Below are 19210 nucleotides of genomic sequence, written 5' to 3'. Positions count from 1 at the left end.
GTGGTGCCTTGCTGAAGAAGAGGCAGAGGAGACTGGGAAGTGATATTTGGCGGTGGCTATAGGTTATTGTCTTTGCGAGGGGCAGTGATGCAGGTGGCCTCCCTTTCAGGAGAGACATTGGATGAGCAGAGCAGAACAAGACAATGCAGCCCTGTCTGGAGTGGCTCCTTAATTCCTGACAAAACGCCTTCTGGGTCCAGCAGTGTCTCCCTTCCTAGTTACAAGAATGGCTTCCTCTGAGGACATGCGGACAGGGTGGGGGGGTGGGCTTGGTTATTCTCTTCCAGTAGTGTAGAAACACTCATGACTGGTTTGCATTTGACAAAAGTACAGAAGGTGATCTGCAACCATCAGAAACCATCTTCAATTGACCCTCTTGCTGCCTGGAAACCGCTTTTTTTGTTTTACTCCTGCGAGGATCTCTGCCTGATGCACGGGATCTAATTGTGGGATGGTCAGGCTTTTAATTACCATTAAAATAACTGATTCTATTGCTACTGGCAGGATGGAAGATCAGAGGTTCAAGGCGCTCTCTCTCTCTCTCTCTCTCTCTCTCTTTCTCCCTTTCTTTCTCCCTCTCTTGCCATAGGGTGTCTAATCTGCTTTCAGGGGCTGTGCAATTAAAAGCTCATCTTTCAAATGCAAAGTGAAAAGGGGTGGGAACTGGAGCTGTTTTCTACACTTGCTGTATTATACAGCAGTGTTAAGAGGGTCGCTGTCAGGCTATCCAGTCTGATTCAGCCTTTGCCAACTTGGTGCCCTCCAGATGTCTTGAACTGCAACTCTCATCAGTCCCAGCCAGCATAGCCTGGCTCTAAGCTAACAAGCAAAAAGCTTTGATATAGGGAGGAGCGCCTGCAAGAGCGATTCCTTCTCCTGTGCTCTACACAGCCTCCACCACCAGGGACTGGCTCAGTGAGATTATCTGTAGACTTCTCCATCTACCCTGTCCTCTGGTATGTAAGTGAGATGTCTATGTGAGATTCCATTAGGCTTCTTCACCCTCCTGAATAATTCTTTCTGCATGTTAATTCAGTCTCACCTTCAGGTGGGTTTCACTGCCTAGTGCCTTCTAAGTCTACAGTTGTCACCATCCCTGGCCATTGGCATTGTTGGTTGGTTGGGATTCCATCAACATCGGGGGGGGGGGTGCTGCTGCTGCTCTGAGTTTGGCATATACCCAGCTATTCCAGTTGTACATACAGGAAGGTTAGCTAAATATTCATTAGGTCCTGGCTCGGCTTCCTCTCGGGCCTCCTCAACATGTCATTCTCTTCACCACCAAACACAGAATATTAACAGAATGGCAATTATTGCTAATGAGGGCTTTCACATTGACCTCCCTCTGTAGATATATACTTCTTACATCGGATACTTCCCAATATTGTCAACTACTGCAAAACCTGAATGCCTGAGCCATTTTCTGATGGTATGCCCAGGCCCATTAGAGAGGGAAAGGGAGGTGGGATTGGACTAATGAGTATTGAACAGTGAGTGTGGGAATTTTGAAACCTGCATCTAAAATGTTGGTATCCCCAGGCAAGTGTGCTACTCTCTAACGTGAGCATCTGTGAGTGCGTGTGCATGCATGTTTTGTCTTCAAACTGTCTTAAAATCCATGGAGCTGACCAAGTTCTACTCTAGAGCTCAAGGGTGGTAGAATACTTTATTCATAGGCTGGCAGTGGAAGGCTTTGGGTGCCTTCAAATGGGAACGGGCCCCTCTTGCATCACCAGGCAGGTGCGCATGGCGATGGGTGGCAGGGTGTGTCTCATGGTCCTCTTGTTTTCCCCCTTGCAGTTGCGAGAGCTGGTCAGCATGTGCATATACCCAGATCCTGACCAGAGACCTGACATTGGTTATGTGCACCAGCTAGCAAAACAGATGCATGTGTGGACCTCCAGCACTTGATCGACATGCTCCCAGAAAAGCCATCCCAGCGTAGTCTTACTTGAACCTTCTGTCTCGGACGAAACCAAGAGGTGCCTCGCCAATTTACATGGGAGAGTTGAGCCTTCCTAGGAAGACGCTTCATGATTTCTGCTGGCCATTTGCAGGGGCGCTCACAGAGTGGATCCGCTCTAAGTGAAGGCTGTGAGATGCTGCTGCAAGTGTGTTACTTTTTAAAATAACCCGTTACAGATATAGATCTCTTAAAAGATCCTTTCTTAAAACTGTTGTGTGTAATCTAGGTTAGGTTATTATAGCAAGGGTTTCTCATTTGTGTATTTGACACACCCCTTGTATCTTAACTAATGTGAAATATTGAAATAATTCCTTTGGTGAAATCACTTTATACTAATGTAAGAATTACAGTAGATTTTGTGTAATTTGTATAACTGCTACTTCTGCCTCTTTTGCAAATGGTTAATAGCAAATTCAGTTTTTAGTTCATATATTTTTTAAAAAAAACATCCAGCCTGGAGTTTTTATACTTCCCTCCTTGGCAATAATAGGGTCTGGTGAGGGAACATGTTTGAAGATTTTTTTAAAGAAATTGAAACTTTGTGATTAATATTTTGCAATGCATTTTATTTGTCACTATGGCTGCAGTCAGTGAGGCCTCCACTGCAGGCCTCAAACCAAAGCTCTCTTTTTTGTCAGTTTCTGTGCCGCTGCTGGCACAGATCTTGTGAGAATCTCAATAGCTAATATTACATGACCAGTGTTACTGCACGCAGAATATGGGGTTGGGGGGAAAGCTTTGTAAAATCAGTGGTACTTTGGCCATCTACAACTACCTTGAAGCAGTGTTCAAAACATAATGTAAAAGGGTATTACATTGACCATGCAATAAGGTAAGTTAAAATAGAATTCATTCATTTTGACTCAAATGATCACCCACACTTCTTAACTGTGAAGACTCATTGAAGAATGTGAATATTTTAAACAAGCTGATTTGAAGGACATATTAAGACTTTGCATTTACACATACTTTCAATCAGCTAAATTACTTCATTGACTTGGTAATTCAGTTTCCATTGGCCCAAGAAAGGTTTTGCTCAGGAAGTCAGCTTTCTCTTGCATCTGTCTTTTTTCTTTTCTTTCCGAGTAATGGTGCTCAATCAGCTTCAGTACTGAAGGATGCTAATTAGAGAAGGATGTCCACATTTCAGGGGCTGAAATGTGGCCTGGCCTCTGGGCTATTCTCAAAGCAGGTTATTTTGCTGGAAATAAAGAATGGAATATACATGCATCTTTTTCAGTGGATTTCTGTGTAGCTCAGTCTGCCTTAAATTGAGAAGGGCAATGCCAACTACTAAGCAGTTCTGAAACAATCTACAAAGGGTAATAAGGCTAGTGTTTAATTGCTGTGAAAGATCCTGGCTGTGGAAAGCCACAGGGAAGTCCAGCCTATCAATCTTGGTGGAAAGTCAGAATATTTCAGCTTTATTGTACAGTGGCAGCACATCTGCTTACAAACTCTCAGGTGCTGCTGCTGGTGGGTGTCTTTAAAAGCAAGGTAGTCTCTCCCTGGCACTGCAGGCTTCATTTGAATTTATATATAACCTGGTCTTGGGGTGCAACATGAAACTTCTGTCTGTTGGGCAATTCCATGTTACAGGTGTGTCTGCTAAAATCTGGTCTCATATACTTACTCCTTAAGATCTATTAGCGCTTAAGTACATGTATTTCCAAAGAATTTTTTTGTGAATGTGCATTTTTAGATAAGATTAAATGATTTACAAAATAAACAGTTTTCTTTGTAGAAAGAAAAAGGTGCCTGGTGTAAAAGCATATTGTCTGAGCACATATTTTTGCAATCTTGAGGAAAGAATTTCCCATGGTTACAGGCTGAAATGGTTGACCGCTAAACCAAGGACTAGGTAATTGGTTCACATATTAAATACTGCACATGTAAGTTTCAAGGGTAACAAGTAGGATAATAGCCATTTATCAAAGTTAGTTTGAATCGTACTGAGCTTGATACCGACTTTCTGCCCTTCCTCTTCCTTGGAAATATACTTGTCACCTCATTTACCTGTACTATATCCCCCCCCAAAAAGCTTAGGTGTGGGGTGAGGTAAAGCCACTTGGGGCTGATTGGTGTAAAATCCAGAGCAACACGGGTTCCAGGGTCAAATAATTCCCACCTTATGTCTGTTACTTTTGCTTTGCTGCCTTACTAAATGATCTATGACCCCCTGCCGCTGCCATACCTGCTTAAGGTACGTGAAAGTGTTCAGCAAAAAATGCTGTGACCACACTTTATTTATTCCTCTTGAGTTATGAAGAATATGGGATATATATATATATATATATCAATATAAAAGGATATTGTATTCAAAACCAAGGAATCTGCTGAGCACCTTAAAGACCAACAAATTTACATCACAAGTTTTCATGACCTAAAACTTGCTTCAGCAGATTTAACGAATGAAGCAGGCTTTTAGTCCACACAATCCTAGGCTATTGCTTGTTGTTCACCAGACAGCTTCAGCATAAATACACCATTAGCACACAGGGGATAAGATCTGTTAACTTTTACATCTAAGAATGACTGCTGATCTACTTGTGAAGTGGCTGAGGTCACATAATAGGCTGGATGTACAACTGGGCTGACCTACCGAAGCAAATAATCATTTTAGAAAATTATTTTTCCCTGCCCCAGTTATTACGCAAGTCAACCGGTCAATTCATATTGGTTTTTATTAAATCTGCATACAGAACATTAATGCCAGCATACAGATGCAGAATTCATGTATGAAAATTCTCAATTCTCTTCCACTGCCCAGAAGTTCCCAGGAAGTCAAGATGTATCCATTGTTTGCACCGTCTCATCTGCCACTTCAAGATCCAAGGGTGTAACCTTCGTATAGAGCACACCTGTAGTTCCCCTCTCACAGCTGTATCGCCCTTGCCTGTTTGAGGGTGGAGAATAGAGAAACAATTATAGAGGGTAATGTGTGTCTGCCAGAAATCCCACTAACAAGGGGGGGGGGCAGATGGAGACTCAGATATATACTTAGATCTAGTTGCTGTACTGAGTAAAGTTGCCCTTTTCCCAAATAGAACACAGCAGGTTAATCGCCCCCTTCTGACTACCCACAGAGGAAACAAAACCACATGGCCCAGAGTTACAAGTCACAACAAGCCAGACTCCAGCTTATTTCCTCTGCTGCAGGGCAGTTAGACATGGGCCAAGAGGGAGGCATCTGGACACATAGATTAAAATACAATGGTTTAATGCTGCGTGTGAATACGTTCTAAGACAAAGTTATTGGAAAGGAAGACTCCATTTTGGAGCAGAAAGCCAAGTTAGAGCTTTGACCCCTGCCAAGAGCACCTCATTCTGTATTTGTAATCCATATCCCTCTTGCACTCTGGCTTTTGAAGAACCTCTCTTGGATAGAGAGAATGTCAGTGCCTCCAGTTAGCCCAGTTGGAGGCTATGAGTGGAAACCCCAGGTGACCTTTCCGGGGAGTTGTGGATTGCATTAGGACAGTGACCCAGAAAGCTGATTACAATAAGCCTTTTCTTTTTACAGAAGGTTACAAGCACAGGGAAAGTGGCTCCTGCAAAGACAGGATCCTTTTTCAAGGTCAGTCAGGAGTATGTTCCCAAATGGTCCTTTCTAGTCTTTGAAAGAAGCAAATAGCTGCTGCCATGCAAAATGATGCGGTTCTTGTTATTGCCCACACTCTAGTGCAACTTCAAGAATAACCTGGTGCAAGGAACAGAATGGAAAACTGCACAGCAAAGTGGCTATTCCCTTGTCAACAAAAATGGAAAGTTCCGACTCTTCCCTACTTTGAAACAGCCATGTCCTTGGCAAAGACAAAGCAGATGCACAGGGAATACTGGTCTCCCTAAAGGGTCACTGTCCCAGCTGCTGCCTTTTCACAGCATACTATTTGCGCTGGACAATTGCACTTTAAGAAGCTAAGAACAGCCTCCTGGATCAGGCCAATTGCCCACCTAGTCTAGCATCCTCTTCTCACAGTGGCCAACCACATACATGGAGGAAGCCCATAAGCAGAACATGAGCAAAACCACACTCTGCCCACCTGCCATTACCAGCAACTTGTCTTCCAAAGCACACTGCTGAGTGGAGGCAGAACACGGGCGTCTTGGTTAGTAGCCCCTGGTAGCCTTAACCTCCCTTAACGGAATCACTGCCTCCTGTGGGAGCAGGTTCCACATGAAGTACTTTATATATTCTGATTCTTCCAACGTTCAGCTTCTCTGCATGTCTAGGAGTTCTGTTGTGAGGGAGAAAACCTCCCGAGCCACTTTATGTCATACATGATTTTATAAACGTCTATCAGGTCACCCCTTGTTTGCCTTTCCTGTCAACTTAAAAGTCTCAAAGGTTTCAACCTGTTGCTCCACCTTGATCATTTCAGTTGAACATTTCTCAACTTTTCCAACTCTACCCTTTTAAGGTGAGGGGACCAGAGCTGTGTATAGTATGTCAAAGGCAGTTCCACCATAGATTGGTATAATGGCACAATGATGTTGGCCATTTTATTTTAAATTCTTTTCCTAATGATCCCTAGCACAGAATTTGCCTTTTTCACAGCTGCCACACACAGAGTCAACATCTTCACTGAGCTATCCACTACAAACCCAAGGTTTCATTCCTGATCAGTCACTGCCAGTTCAGACCCTATGAGTGTATATGTGAATATATATATATATATATATTTGCTTTCGTAGATTTTCACGGGTACAGGAATGCAGGTTTTGGTGTCCTCGGGTGTCTTCCCGTGTAAAAGTTGGGGTGTCTAGGCGACGTTTCGACGAGGTCTCACTCGTCATCTTCAGGCTGGTGCTTTCGGCTTCTTGTTACTGGAACAGAGCAGGATCTCAGTGAGGAACTCAAACACTGAGATCCTGCTCTGTTCCAGTAACAAGAAGCCGAAAGCACCAGCCTGAAGATGACGAGTGAGACCTCGTCGAAACGTCGCCTAGACACCCCAACTTTTACACGGGAAGACACCCGAGGACACCAAAACCTGCATATATATATATATATATATATATATATATATATATATATATATGCCACAAAATACATCACCTTACATTTACACTCAACTGCCTTTCCTTCTTTGCCTCCCTTTTACTCAGTTTGCAGATGGTCATTTGGAGCTCTTCACAGTCTCAAATTGTTTTAACAAACCTGAACAATTTAGCATCATCAGCAAATTTGGCCACTCACTGCTCCCCCCCCCTAAGCAAAGACAGTTTATAAACAAGTTAAAAAGCACAGGTCTCAATATTGATCCTTGGAGGTCTCCACTTTCTACAGCCCCACATTCTTTTCATACGGAGAACTGTCAATTTATAAGCAAGTCCCCATTTATGTGCAATCTATTTGTGCAAGAATGCACACGTGTGGTGCCAGGGACCCAGAAGAGGTATCTGGAAATGGGGAGCAGCCTGAATCCTGGCTCAAGGACACCCACCCCAAGGCTCTGGGGAGGTTCTACACACAAGCCAGGGGGCGGCATGGCTTAATCAGCTGAGGTGCTGGGAAGAGGCAACTGCAGCTGCCAGGCAGGGAGGCCGAGTAGCTCAACAAAGCCCTGCTGCCGGCCTTCAGGCTCATTCATGAGTAAACCCTCCTGAAAAGGTTGTCTTTGGGCTCTGGGGTTGGTCTCCTCACAAGCCACCAGGTGCTCCCCATTTTATGCAATTTTGCATATGTGTGCAGAATGGAACTCCCACATAAATGATGAGCCACCTGTATTTCCATTCTCTTGGCTTCCTGCTATCTAACCATTTCTGATGTGCACGAGGGCCTCTCCTCATATTCCATAACTGCTCAGTTTATCCATGAGTCTTTGTGCACGTCTCTCGAAAAAGCCCTTCGTTCCTATTAAAATGAATTCCCTCCACTTTTGGAACGAGCAAACTTTCTCTTAGGCTGACAACTACTTCAGACAAAACAATTCTTGTGCATTTATTTTTCAGGAGTGCGTTTTAATGATCTAACCTGGAACAGTGTGCAGCCTCAACAATTGGGATACAATTACCTGTAGCATTTCAATTACAAGTGTTTGCACTTGTAATCTGCCTGTTCCTGGTATCTGAAGGTTTAACTCTCTTGTCTGTGAAAACAATTGAAACAGGGACACACTCACCTCTTCCCCTTTTTGTTGGGCATATCGTAAGGACGGAGAAAGTCCAGCTTGTTCTTACTGAGGACGCAAAGATCAATGTTACTGCCAGAGCCCAGATCATTGTATATGCCAGCTGCTATGGCATCTCTCACAAGCTGTTTGGCTTCTTCCTCCTAGGGAGAAAATTCAAAGCGGGTATCAGACATTTGCCCCCCTTCCCATATTTCCAGGCAATTGCACAATGCCAGCCATCAGCCTCCATTGGAATGATCATCTCCTGAAGCAAAACTTGCATAGAAACCAAACGCAGGACAGGATCCGTTTGCAAGGCCCAAGATCCCTTTGGTAGAACCTGTGCAACTGGAAATATTGCTCAATTCAAATCAGCAACGAAGTGTATCCATAAAGGCTGTAACTATTCCAAGGAAGAGAACACCCAAACCAAAATCCACTTGGGAAAGCAAGCAGGGGAAGGAGGGAATTTTGATCAAAGGGATGAGTAATTTGTGGTTCTCCAGATATTTTTGGCTGTGCTCAATGGCTGCTGGGAGTTGCAGTCCAGCATCATTATCCCTATATGGTGCAAGGGGACCCATTTCGGTAAGAAAAGAATTAGCAAATTCATGATCACCCAACTGGTGAGTCTGCACACTCACCGAAAGGCAAACTAACCTGACTTGGAAATGCCATTAAGAGAGACCATATTACTTAATCCCTCAAGGATATTGTTAAGTAACATCCTATGCAGGTAACCAAAGCTCACTCAATTTTTGAGAGCAAACTCCTCCTTTTAATTGATTTTCCAGTAGAAAATTTATGTTTTTGCCACCAGTACTCTGAACCACATCACAGCAGAAAATGGCAAGTGATTCCCATTACATTAGCACCCTCTACAGGCCCACTGAGGGGAGGAAATTTGGATTTCAAAAGGTGCTTGGGATAAGGATCTCCAGCGCAACGGAGGATGCTTACAAATGATGAATTCAGCATTTTTTTAGGCGAGAGCCTCCTGGTCTAATCAGCTAATATGTTGCCGAAATGCCCTTTCCCAGGATTGCAGGGCATTGGGGACTTCCGGGGAGGAAAAAGGCAAACTAGTCATTGATTGCTGACACTCCTACTGGCAGAGATAATTATGTGGTGATTCACGATAACCAAAGTATTCATCTTGGTTACCCAAACTCCCTTTTGAGATAAGGGAGTTCAGGGATAAGCCTCACATGCTCAGAAGAAAACATTCATCACACCAGAGGCAAAAGTTTTTGGAGGTGGAGTAAGGAGCATTCACTGGGCCCACACACCACATAATAGCCCTTAGATTAGGGTACCAGATTGGCAAAACCTACTTTTAACTATTTCTAAGACTGGAAATAAATAAAAAGTGGATTTTCTATCTGCTAGTTAATTAGCACCCAACCCAGAACATAAAAAAGCACTAAATGACACTAATTAAGAGGCTAAAAAAAATAACCAAAAAGCTTATCTTAATCACTGGTGACTAAGAAAGAATACAACGTATAAGATGACTCTGAATCTGTTTTAAATCTTCACTTTATACTGCCTGTAAGTCTCCATCTTATGCATACTGTGTTGGCTGTGAAAACAAAACTGAATCTTATATGTTTGAGAAAGGAATTGCATATATAAAGAAGCAGACACAAGCTTCTTGTGAACCAGATACTGCCAAGGGAGAGATTAATAGAACCCAATACAGCAAAGACAACACCAAATGCCTCATCGATTGTTGGTATCATATGCCAACTACTAGATGAACAACTGACAGAAGTTAAGAGCTGAAATGCATAGAACATTAAAAAAAGATTTGATACATCAAAGATACATCAGATTAAAGAATGCTCAGAACCTGTGGAAAAAGATATGGACCCATATCTGCCTGAACATGCAATGACATCCATATAGTTGTCTGGAGGAATGCAACAATATCCATATAGCTGTCTGGACAGTGGATGTTGCTATGATGATGAAGGGACTTATGAATACAGACATTAAGAGACAACCGGAGATGGCAAAGATGGAGCTGAGAGAGAAAGGGCCTTGGGTACAAACTAAAGTAAGCACAGAAGAAAAAGCCTTTAAGCTTTTGGCGATTGGTTTGGAAAAAGAATGGAAGTGGAAGAAGTGTTTCCCCTTTTTTCTTAAAGATGAGGCATGGTCAACCGGAAATAGTACTTGAATATATGGAATTGGGTAAGAATTAATAAAGACACAACAAGTAAACAAATATGGATCTCCAATCAAATCAAAATGTTTATTCGGCTTTACGCCCATCATGAAACACACACACACACACATCAAAAAAAAAGAGCGGACTCGTACAAACCACAAATAATATAACACAATTCACAACTCACAAGAGCAGATATTAGCCATTCATAAGAAAAGATTAAGATTAAGAATTAAAAATTTTAGGCACTACATTAAAATCAATATCTGATGTCATTATAGAAAATTCTTGTAGCTATCAATAATCAGCTAACATTCCGTTCCGTCTCTTGTACGAGAGGACGGCTGTTAGGAATTTAGCAACCTGTAGGGTCATATAAGGATCCACATCTTGAAGAACCCAGGCAAGCTGTAGGTCTGCTGGTTTGTCAGCCATAGGCTGGATTATGGAGTTTAGTATACTGGCACGGGCTGAACTGTACAAAGGGCAGATAAACATAACATGATGTAGAGATTCAGATGTTTTCATTTCACAAGCACACATTGAAGGGACTTGGCCCTTAGTGAATCTATGTCTCAGCACGTTTGTTGGAAACACATTGAACCTAGCTCTAATGAAGGCATATCGGTGAGACGCGGCCATTAGCGATGTTAAGTAGGACGGAGAGCAGTAGATAGGGGTTATGCCGAAATTTAACGGCGAACAGGCTCCACCGCCAGCTATGAAATTTTGGCATAGCTCCGCATCATCCAGCCTTTGATTTATACACTTTTTTGCCACATTTAGATCCAGTTTGAGCAATTCCGTGGGCGAGATCTCATAGGACAGCAATTTCGCATGGATTTTTCCTGACCACAAATTTGTGAAGTCATCACGCCACATGCATTGAATGAGATAGTGGTTCGGGAGTTTATGCCATAGAGATATCCAATAAATCAAAACTCTCCTCCATATAACTAACTCCACTGAGGGGATCTTCATTTCTAAGCGAATAGCCGCATTACTTACGCATGTTGGTAATTTTAGGAGTCGGCGTAAGAATTGGCTTTGAAGTGTCTCTAAAGGTGAGAGGTTTGCAAAGGCAGCCCATAAAGGTGCAGCATAGGCCATTGTGGCCATCACTTTGATGCTATACACTTTCAAGGCCGCAGGGATGAATAAGGCCCCCTCAGAGTAGAAAAAACGGAGGAGGGAGTATGATAGGGAAACAAATATGGACTATTATACAGTACTATTAAGATCTGTCGGAATCCTTGAGAAATTCATCGTATTGGAACAGAGAAGAACTATTTTGGACATTTAATGAATTTAATGAGAATAATATTGAAGAGCTCCTTTTGGACTTTTTGGGTAGAAAAGGGCAAATTTTAGGTGCCTGGCATAGAAGATTGAGAAAACAACACATAGCAGGCTGAGGAACAGCTGGACATCAATACAGCTAGATGTTATTCTGGAGTACATACTTTGAATATTTTGAATTCAAAGGACCCAATCTGAAGTGCTGGTTTTGACCTTTAAAGCCTTAAATGGCTCAAGATCGCAATACGGTACCACTTTCCATTTGAACCTGGACCCTGAGATCATTCTTCTGAGGCCTTTTTTCATGTGGCTCCTCCATCAGAGCAACACAAGAATGGGCCTTCTCTGCAGTGGCTCCCCATTTATGGAATGCTCTCCCCAGGGAAGTTTGCTTGGCACCTTCATTATACACCTTTAGGCACCATGCAAAAACATTCTTTTTAAACCAAGCTTTGGCTGATTTAATTGACATCCTATGCCCGTTTAAAAAATTGGGGGTTGGGGATTATTGTTTTTATTTTGATTATATATTTTGTAGGTTTTTATTTTGAGTTTGTTCTGTGAGCCGCCCTGAGACCTCAGAGTATAGGGTGGTATAGTAATTAATTAATTATTTTTTAAATTAAATTGTGCCTGTTCCCAGCAGTTGTTCAGCACTCTCCAGATTCTCCACAAGAGGTGCTTCCTGCAGAGGCCCCAAAGAGTCTCATAGCTCAATTGTGACACAGGCAGAGAGGTCTGCATTCTGCCTGCCTCATTTGCTTCCACCGAACAAAATGATTATTCAGAACACACACAAACTAAGCTTTGTCCTGGTTCAGAATTAAAAGCAGAAAAGCAGAAAGATGGGCTTCCAGGATTTTTGTCATCAAATATGAGTCCTTAGAGTGTGTTCATGTGACCCTATCTGAGCTACATCCCTCAGTTTAGCAAGAAAAAAAGATGTACTGAAATAAGCAAACATAATACTTGACACCACCAGAAAAACAGAGGCATTCTTCCTCAGACTGAAAATACAGTTGCCTGTCTGCTCTGTGCCAAATTCAACACTATTTTAGCATTCTTTCAAAGCCATTTTGCATGTCTAAACTGACAAAACCAAACTCCACTTTACCAAATCAAGTACCACCTACCACCATCAGGCCCACGTAACACTTTTAACATCCATTTTATTAAATCCTATTAATTAAAGAAACAGTTGCATACGAGTGGAATATTGTTTTTGCTCAAGAATGGCACTGTGAAACACTGCTCAGGAAAAACTGGCCCTGCATACATGCCACATATGCTAATTCCTACCACCGAACGAAGTTTTTAAAGCTGCAAAACAGAGGTGTATATTGAATGTGCTGACAGTCGCAGTCTTAACGATGGTAGCACAAATGACGCAGGGCAATAATTAATCTAAAAAAGTACCCTAAAAGTTCTGAGTATATAAAAGGAGCACTTCCTCCTTTATGGTTGCAAAGCCCAAGCTAACTGGGAATATCCTTCTCTAGGGCCCACGGCTGCTCCTTAAATGAGATTACAGTAAGAGTGATGGACTGTAATACAAGTCAGCTGTGACAAGCAGCCCTTTATGGAGCACTCGGCTTGCCTCCATTGCTGCATCACGCAATGGGTCCCAAGGCTCCAATGTGCTCCTCCATTTACCGCCACATGACAAATGGGCAGCACTTGTAAAAGGCACAAAGAGGTCTGGACCAGCCATGTAATGGTCACCACAGATGTGCCAAACTGCTGGAGGGGGGCACAGCAGACCCCCAAGTTCATTAAACTGACCAGTAATGGATCTCTCAAAACGTATCTGAGGAATTGAACAGTAAAGGCTAAAATAAATAACTCAGCATGAAGGCTCATCCGAAATGGTGTTTGATAAATTATTTATAACTGAGGACATTGTCTGCATTTAATTTTGGAGCTACTGGTAGCATCTTTAAAAGATGATTTATGTGTTGTAATGCCATTAAACTCTATATTGGCCCACTGCTGGCTGTAAAGTCTGCTGAGATTTAGAGAATGAGTTTTAAACTGTCACTGCAACATCATAGTAGAGAGAGGATGGTATTAAATCTTTACTTTAAACCCGTTATCAGGAGAGTTGCATTTTGTAGATGCTCCAAAACTGATAGATTACCTCCCTCTCCAACAGCAGTGGCAAGAGTCCCAAAGTCAGCTCTGTTTCTCCCCGTCCCCAGACACAACACTTCCACATTTGTTTTACAAGTAAGTGCCTTGGTCACTTCACTGATTTGCAGGTGGAAGAGTACAGAGCACCCCAATCCACATACAGGAGAGACAACTCTGCAAGTGAAAAGGCAGGCTGGCTGTGTCGCAAGCAAAGAAGTCACTTCATCATCTACAAAACGTTACGCCAAAACTGCCTCACGTCCATTTCTGGATGTCTCTTTCCTTAGAAAAAATAACCTGGGACTGTTTGGAGAATGCCAGTCCACTGAAATGGGATGAGAGGTGAATACATTTCTACATATTTAGAGCCTGCATAAAGTTATTTCAGCTTTTCATCATCCAGCTACTCCAACCTCATGAAAAGGTGCCTATAAATTCACCAACAGTATTTTGGGTTGTCTGTAAACAGCTGCATCCTGACATTTTGAACCACATCAGCATAGTTCCAGTGTGGAAGAATGGAATATGTTCTATGCCCTCACTATATATATATAAAAAAGATAAAATGTACAAATTACTTTAAGTGAGAATCTGAGAGAGATAACTGGGCTGGGGAGGGGGGCATTCGGGAGGTCAGAGCGGCAGTAAAATCTATACAGAAGTGCTGGGAGTTTGGGACTAGCAAAACGATAGCTCTTGAAGGATACCAAAGCCTAGAGAAGGATAATTAGACCATGGAAGAGTAATCGGCAGCCTCGATTGTATAGAAATGTGGATATGCCTGTCTTCTGGGAGAAACTCTGTCGAGATCAATACATAACTGGAAGCGGAGCTAAATCTGCTGAGAAGCTCAGGAAGAGAACCAACCCAGTGCAGCTGCTCCGTATCAAAAAGGTTTGATTACTTCCTGCATCCCCTCCCTTGCTTTATTTTATTTTTTAAAAGGAGCCCCCAACTTCAACTGACAGAGACATACAGGCTTATAGAGACCTGAGTTCTAATGCTCCTTATTTCCCAAAGTACAACAGGAGGGGAAAGCAATTCAGATACTGTTGCTTTGAAGCACAACCTCCTAGTGGAATAAGATGGCAAGATTATTGCTTTCTTCTGACTTTAGCTTTCGAGCAATCACCCAGAAACTGCTGAAGCAATTGTTTTATTTGGGGCAAGGGAAATTTGTGGTGCCAGTTCTCCACTCCATCCAATGCTTTTCACACAAGTTCCTAAGTCATCAAGAAACACACGTTTTGTAACTGGAGAACACTGCTGTCTGCTATCACAAGGGCAGGAGACCAGGGGCAGAGGAAATCAACGTGAGGTCACCCCACATACACCAAGTCTCCATTTGCTAAAATTAAAGAGACAATTTCCTACAGCAGGGATGGGGAGCCTGTGGCCCTTTAGATGTTGAACTAAAGCTTCCACCATCCATCACTACTGCCTCAGGCTGGCTGGGGCTGGGGGAAGTTGCAAGTCCAAGAACATCTGGAGGGCCACAAGGTTCCCTTCCTCCCCCACCCCACAACGAATCATCTAGCATCCATGGAAAGGAGGCGATCCAAGGTGCATTTATTTACCCAGGAATCCAAGTGAGCTTGGTGGGACTTACTTCCAAATCAACATTCATAGGATAGCACTCAAAACTTATTTTGCGCTCAGTACCCCAGCTGTATTAATTTAAAAGTAGTAACGGGTATTAAAAAAAACTATCAGTACAGGATATATACTCTTATATTAATTTAGTGAGTTACGTAATGAAAGGTTCATGAACTGATGCATTGAAGGACCCATAAAAAATAATGCAGCACAGAAGCTTATGCTGCCATACAAATAATTTTCAAAATGGGCAACACTTTATCCAAGCTGACTAGATTTACTCCTGTACTGACCCTCACCCAATTAAGCAATTTCTTCCTTGCATCCAGAAATAGCTGGATGAAGTGACCCTAACCCGGCCTCCAGCATATAATGCTACAGCAAGCTGTGTACATTTGTGAAGCATTTTACCTCACTGGCGATATTCCTAATGCAGCAGAGCCAGGCTGTTCTGGTTGCCATTCAGCAGCAAGGAGTAAAAGCATCAGGAACACAAAAGACTCACTTCTCAGTTCCACACTGGGAACCGAAAGATGGTGGATTTCCATGTTACAGACCAAATGCCATGTGAATGTTTGCTTCAATGAGGCAGGAAATCAAACAGGTGATGTAACCACACTGTAATCTTCCAGATCTCAATGCAAGAGAAATTATGAGGTCATGGGTCCCCCACTGTTTGAGAATTTAAACATCTGGGAGTGGGGGCGCGCGTGTTGTCTAGGATGCCTATATAGCTATGACAGACAGCATAGACACACAAGCTTTGGCAACAATAAATAAACAAGAGTTTGTTTCATCACGAGAATTCACTCCTTGTATGGGTGCTGATATTTGAAGTGCGCTTTGCACAACAATAAACTCTGCATGCATGGATGAGACTTCCTGGCAGTAATGCTGGGCCTTGACCATCAACATGTGTGCTGCTGCAGCTCATCCTTGGCTCACATTCTGGCACAGCAAACCTTCAGGCTGTTCTGTTAACCACATTTTACAAGAACACAGGCGCTCTGCAACGGGTTACTGCAGGTAGGAGCTTTTCAGAGAAGCAAGGAAACATTACTACTTCAGCCACGCACCATGCAAACCCACCTTTTCTGACACAACAATAAAGTGGGAAAAAGAGGCTGAATCTCCAAATGGAATCACAAGACACACAGGTCAAAAGTAGCATTATTTCACCCCGTGTTACGAAACTCGATCTGAAGCAGGCCAAGGTTCAATATAAGAGTCCTTGCCTTTGGGGCATTTAGCAAAAATGTCGTGCTGTATGATCTGTCTTCTGCACATTGTAAACATCTAAAAACAAATTGTAAACAAACTTACTGGGCTTTGTTCTTCAGATCCTCCCTGAATCAGCCATCTCTTAAAGCCTTTAATTACAGCTGGCTGAACCTTTGCTATTTTCACAACACACTAGTACAAACACACGCAAGCCAGGCCTCCTCTTTCCCATATCTACATCACAAGTATAATAAACCATGTTAATATTTCATACCAGTGTGAAATATGCTGGAGTATCAATTCAACATCTGTTCTCTTTAGGGTTCTGGAGTCCCGCAGTGGCCCTTTCAATTTGTAATTGAGTTCTATACTGAATTAATCAGCAGTTTATCTTTTTTAGTAAAAAATATCTTCCCCACTAACCTGAATTTACATTAACAATTTATGTTGAATTACCTGCCAAGGCAGAAATGTATGATTCTAGAACTACCATTCAGTAAGGCTGGCTCCTCTTATTTCATTCTTATATGAGCAGCCACCGCCACTGCCATTCTGCTGGATAAAACCTCACAGAGCCAGCCTCCACCTGAATTTTCAAGGGGCTTTCATTTACTATAAGATAAACACAAATGCACAGGCATATTTAATTTGTTACTGATACAAATTGTAGCAAACGGAACCAAGATCTGATTGGAAGCAAAATCCAAGCAAGTGAATGCTGTGAGAAAAAAGCCTTGATTTTATAAATCTTCTTAATCCATCCTCTCACAGCTGCAGTGAGGAGCTGGATCTGTGTGACAGCAGAAAGGTGGAAATGGACAGAGAACCAAAAAGAAAAAGAAAAGGCAGCTTGCAGAATTGTGAACGGTGTTATAACAGCAACCCTCTGTTGGGTATTAAGGTGTATTTGTTCGTGTTTTACTGTCAACAGGGAAAAAAATCAATCTTAGAGGCAGGGGAAGAGTCCACAACCACATCATTAAAGTATTCTGGGAATTCCAATAAAACCTCTCTCCAAAGTTCACAACAAATATTTCCCTACCCCTGCCCCCTCCTCCACTTAGTATTTCTTGGCTCTTTGCATACAAAATGTATTTTGTATTAAGAACTCTGCTTGCTGCAGAAGCACCAAACCAGTCTTGCATTGTTGGGGGGGGGGGGATTTTTTCCAGGAAAATCTCACCATTTCCTTCAGTTAGAGAAACAACAGTAATACAACTTTTGTTTGAATACTTGGCTCCTAAGAAATGCATCAAAAATAATTACCTGTCTGGCATACCTACTCTGCGAGGAGTGAAAGCGATCACCAGATTTCAACAGTCCACTGTGAGCAGAACTGCTCATATAATAGGCACTAACTTCGTTTCCACAAAGTTCAGTGGGCTGTTGCTGCACCTCTCAGTTTAAAGGTGCTGCAGTTCAGCATACATTTTCAAATTATACACAGTACTAAAGAAAACTAGCAAGCAACTGCAGGCCTGCCAGTGTTAACAGAAATCAGACCCTTAAGGTAACTTTGGTTGGATTCACTTAAGAAACCCCGTGGGGAAGTCCTCGGCAAGCACTTCCCCTGGTGCAAAGGGGCTTTCCTCTCCCCCCCTTCCCCTTGTGTGGACCCTGAAATTGGGGGGGGGGACCCTGGAACCCTACATGGGGGGAGAAAAGGGGAATCATTTCATCTGCCTAGCTGAAATACAGATGGAACACTCATAATAGTGTGATGTTTTTTTCCACCGTTTATGTATTATTTCCTTATGGGAGAACACTGATGAAACAGCTCAAGATACCCAATCACTGGAAAATCCCCCCCCCTAAATAAAAAATAAAAAAAGAGTTTTTTCTATAATTAGTTCCACAGGATTCTTTTTTTGTGCATGCCAGGTAGAAAAATTCATGCCAGGTAGAAAGTTCCACTGATGAAGGAAAATCCAAATTAGTACCCTCAATTATGTTTGTATTTAAGAGAGGGAAATGGGGAGACGAAGTTTGGAGAAATACCAGCATCCTTGCATGAATCTTCACAATTCCTGCCCCAGAGAAAAAGGCAGAGAGGCTGCAGCCGGCAAGGCAAAGTGCAAGCGCCAAACACCAGAGATACACAAAGCGGTGGGCGCTCTCCCCCCCTCGCAAAGGGGCCCCGTTTTTGAAAGGCATTCTGCATAAGCTGCGTGTGCTGCCAGTGGGGATGCAGGTTGCTCAGGCAGCTCTCCCGCTTAATGCAGGCTGTCTCCCTTGATCTCCGCCGTCTGCTGGCAACCCCCCCCAGCACGCGGCCACCTTCCTATGGAGTCATTAAAACACCAAGTGTCAACTGGGGGGATTAGCCAGAAGACACCCACACCTGAGCCCTGTGGCAGGGACACGGGCATTTTGATCAGCCCCACTAATGAAGCCAGCATTCATATGCAGTGTGTCACCGCTCCAGAGTGTCAGTCACTCACACAGGAAGCCTAAATGAGACTGATGAGGCGCCAGCACCTGATCAAGTTTTAAGTTTCGGCGGTTGTCAAAAAACAAACAAAAACTCCCAACTATCAGCATTGTTGTCAGCCATTAATCAGGCGCCCGGCCGCAAATAATTACGTCCGTCATTTCCTTCACTCTCCACAACATCCCCATCTGAGCCCTGTTCTTTCACATCCATCCTGAACTACAGATCCTGAATCTTCCACCGTTTAAGTCCAGAAAAGCAGTCCATTGGCCAGTCCA

General features: G+C 42.9%; 2 protein-coding genes across 4 annotated transcripts in view; one reads left to right on the top strand and one right to left on the bottom strand.

Annotated features, from left to right (window-relative positions):
* Nucleotides 1–3738, top strand: part of NEK6 (NIMA related kinase 6) — a 96118-nt gene extending 92380 nt beyond the window's left edge. For all 3 annotated transcript variants that reach the window (XM_081896603.1, XM_081896602.1, XM_081896604.1), the window contains one exon: nucleotides 1801–3738. In XM_081896603.1, the coding sequence (XP_081752729.1) occupies nucleotides 1801–1911 (111 nt within the window). In that variant the 3' untranslated portion in view covers nucleotides 1912–3738. The remainder of the gene's footprint in view (nucleotides 1–1800) is intronic.
* An 894-nt stretch (nucleotides 3739–4632) lies between these two features.
* Nucleotides 4633–19210, bottom strand: part of PSMB7 (proteasome 20S subunit beta 7) — a 30918-nt gene continuing 16340 nt past the window's right edge. The window contains exons 7-8 of the mRNA XM_081896625.1: nucleotides 8092–8243; nucleotides 4633–4862 (exon numbers count right to left, since the gene is read on the bottom strand). Of these exons, the coding sequence (XP_081752751.1) occupies nucleotides 4751–4862; nucleotides 8092–8243 (264 nt within the window). The 3' untranslated portion in view covers nucleotides 4633–4750. The remainder of the gene's footprint in view (nucleotides 4863–8091; nucleotides 8244–19210) is intronic.

The sequence above is a fragment of the Podarcis melisellensis genome (genome assembly GCF_964234715.1).
Source record: "Podarcis melisellensis genome assembly, chromosome: Z".
Taxonomy (NCBI): Eukaryota; Metazoa; Chordata; class Lepidosauria; order Squamata; family Lacertidae; genus Podarcis; species Podarcis melisellensis.
The sequence above is the reverse complement of the archived record's forward strand: the minus strand, read 5'-3'. Positions and strand labels throughout refer to the sequence as shown.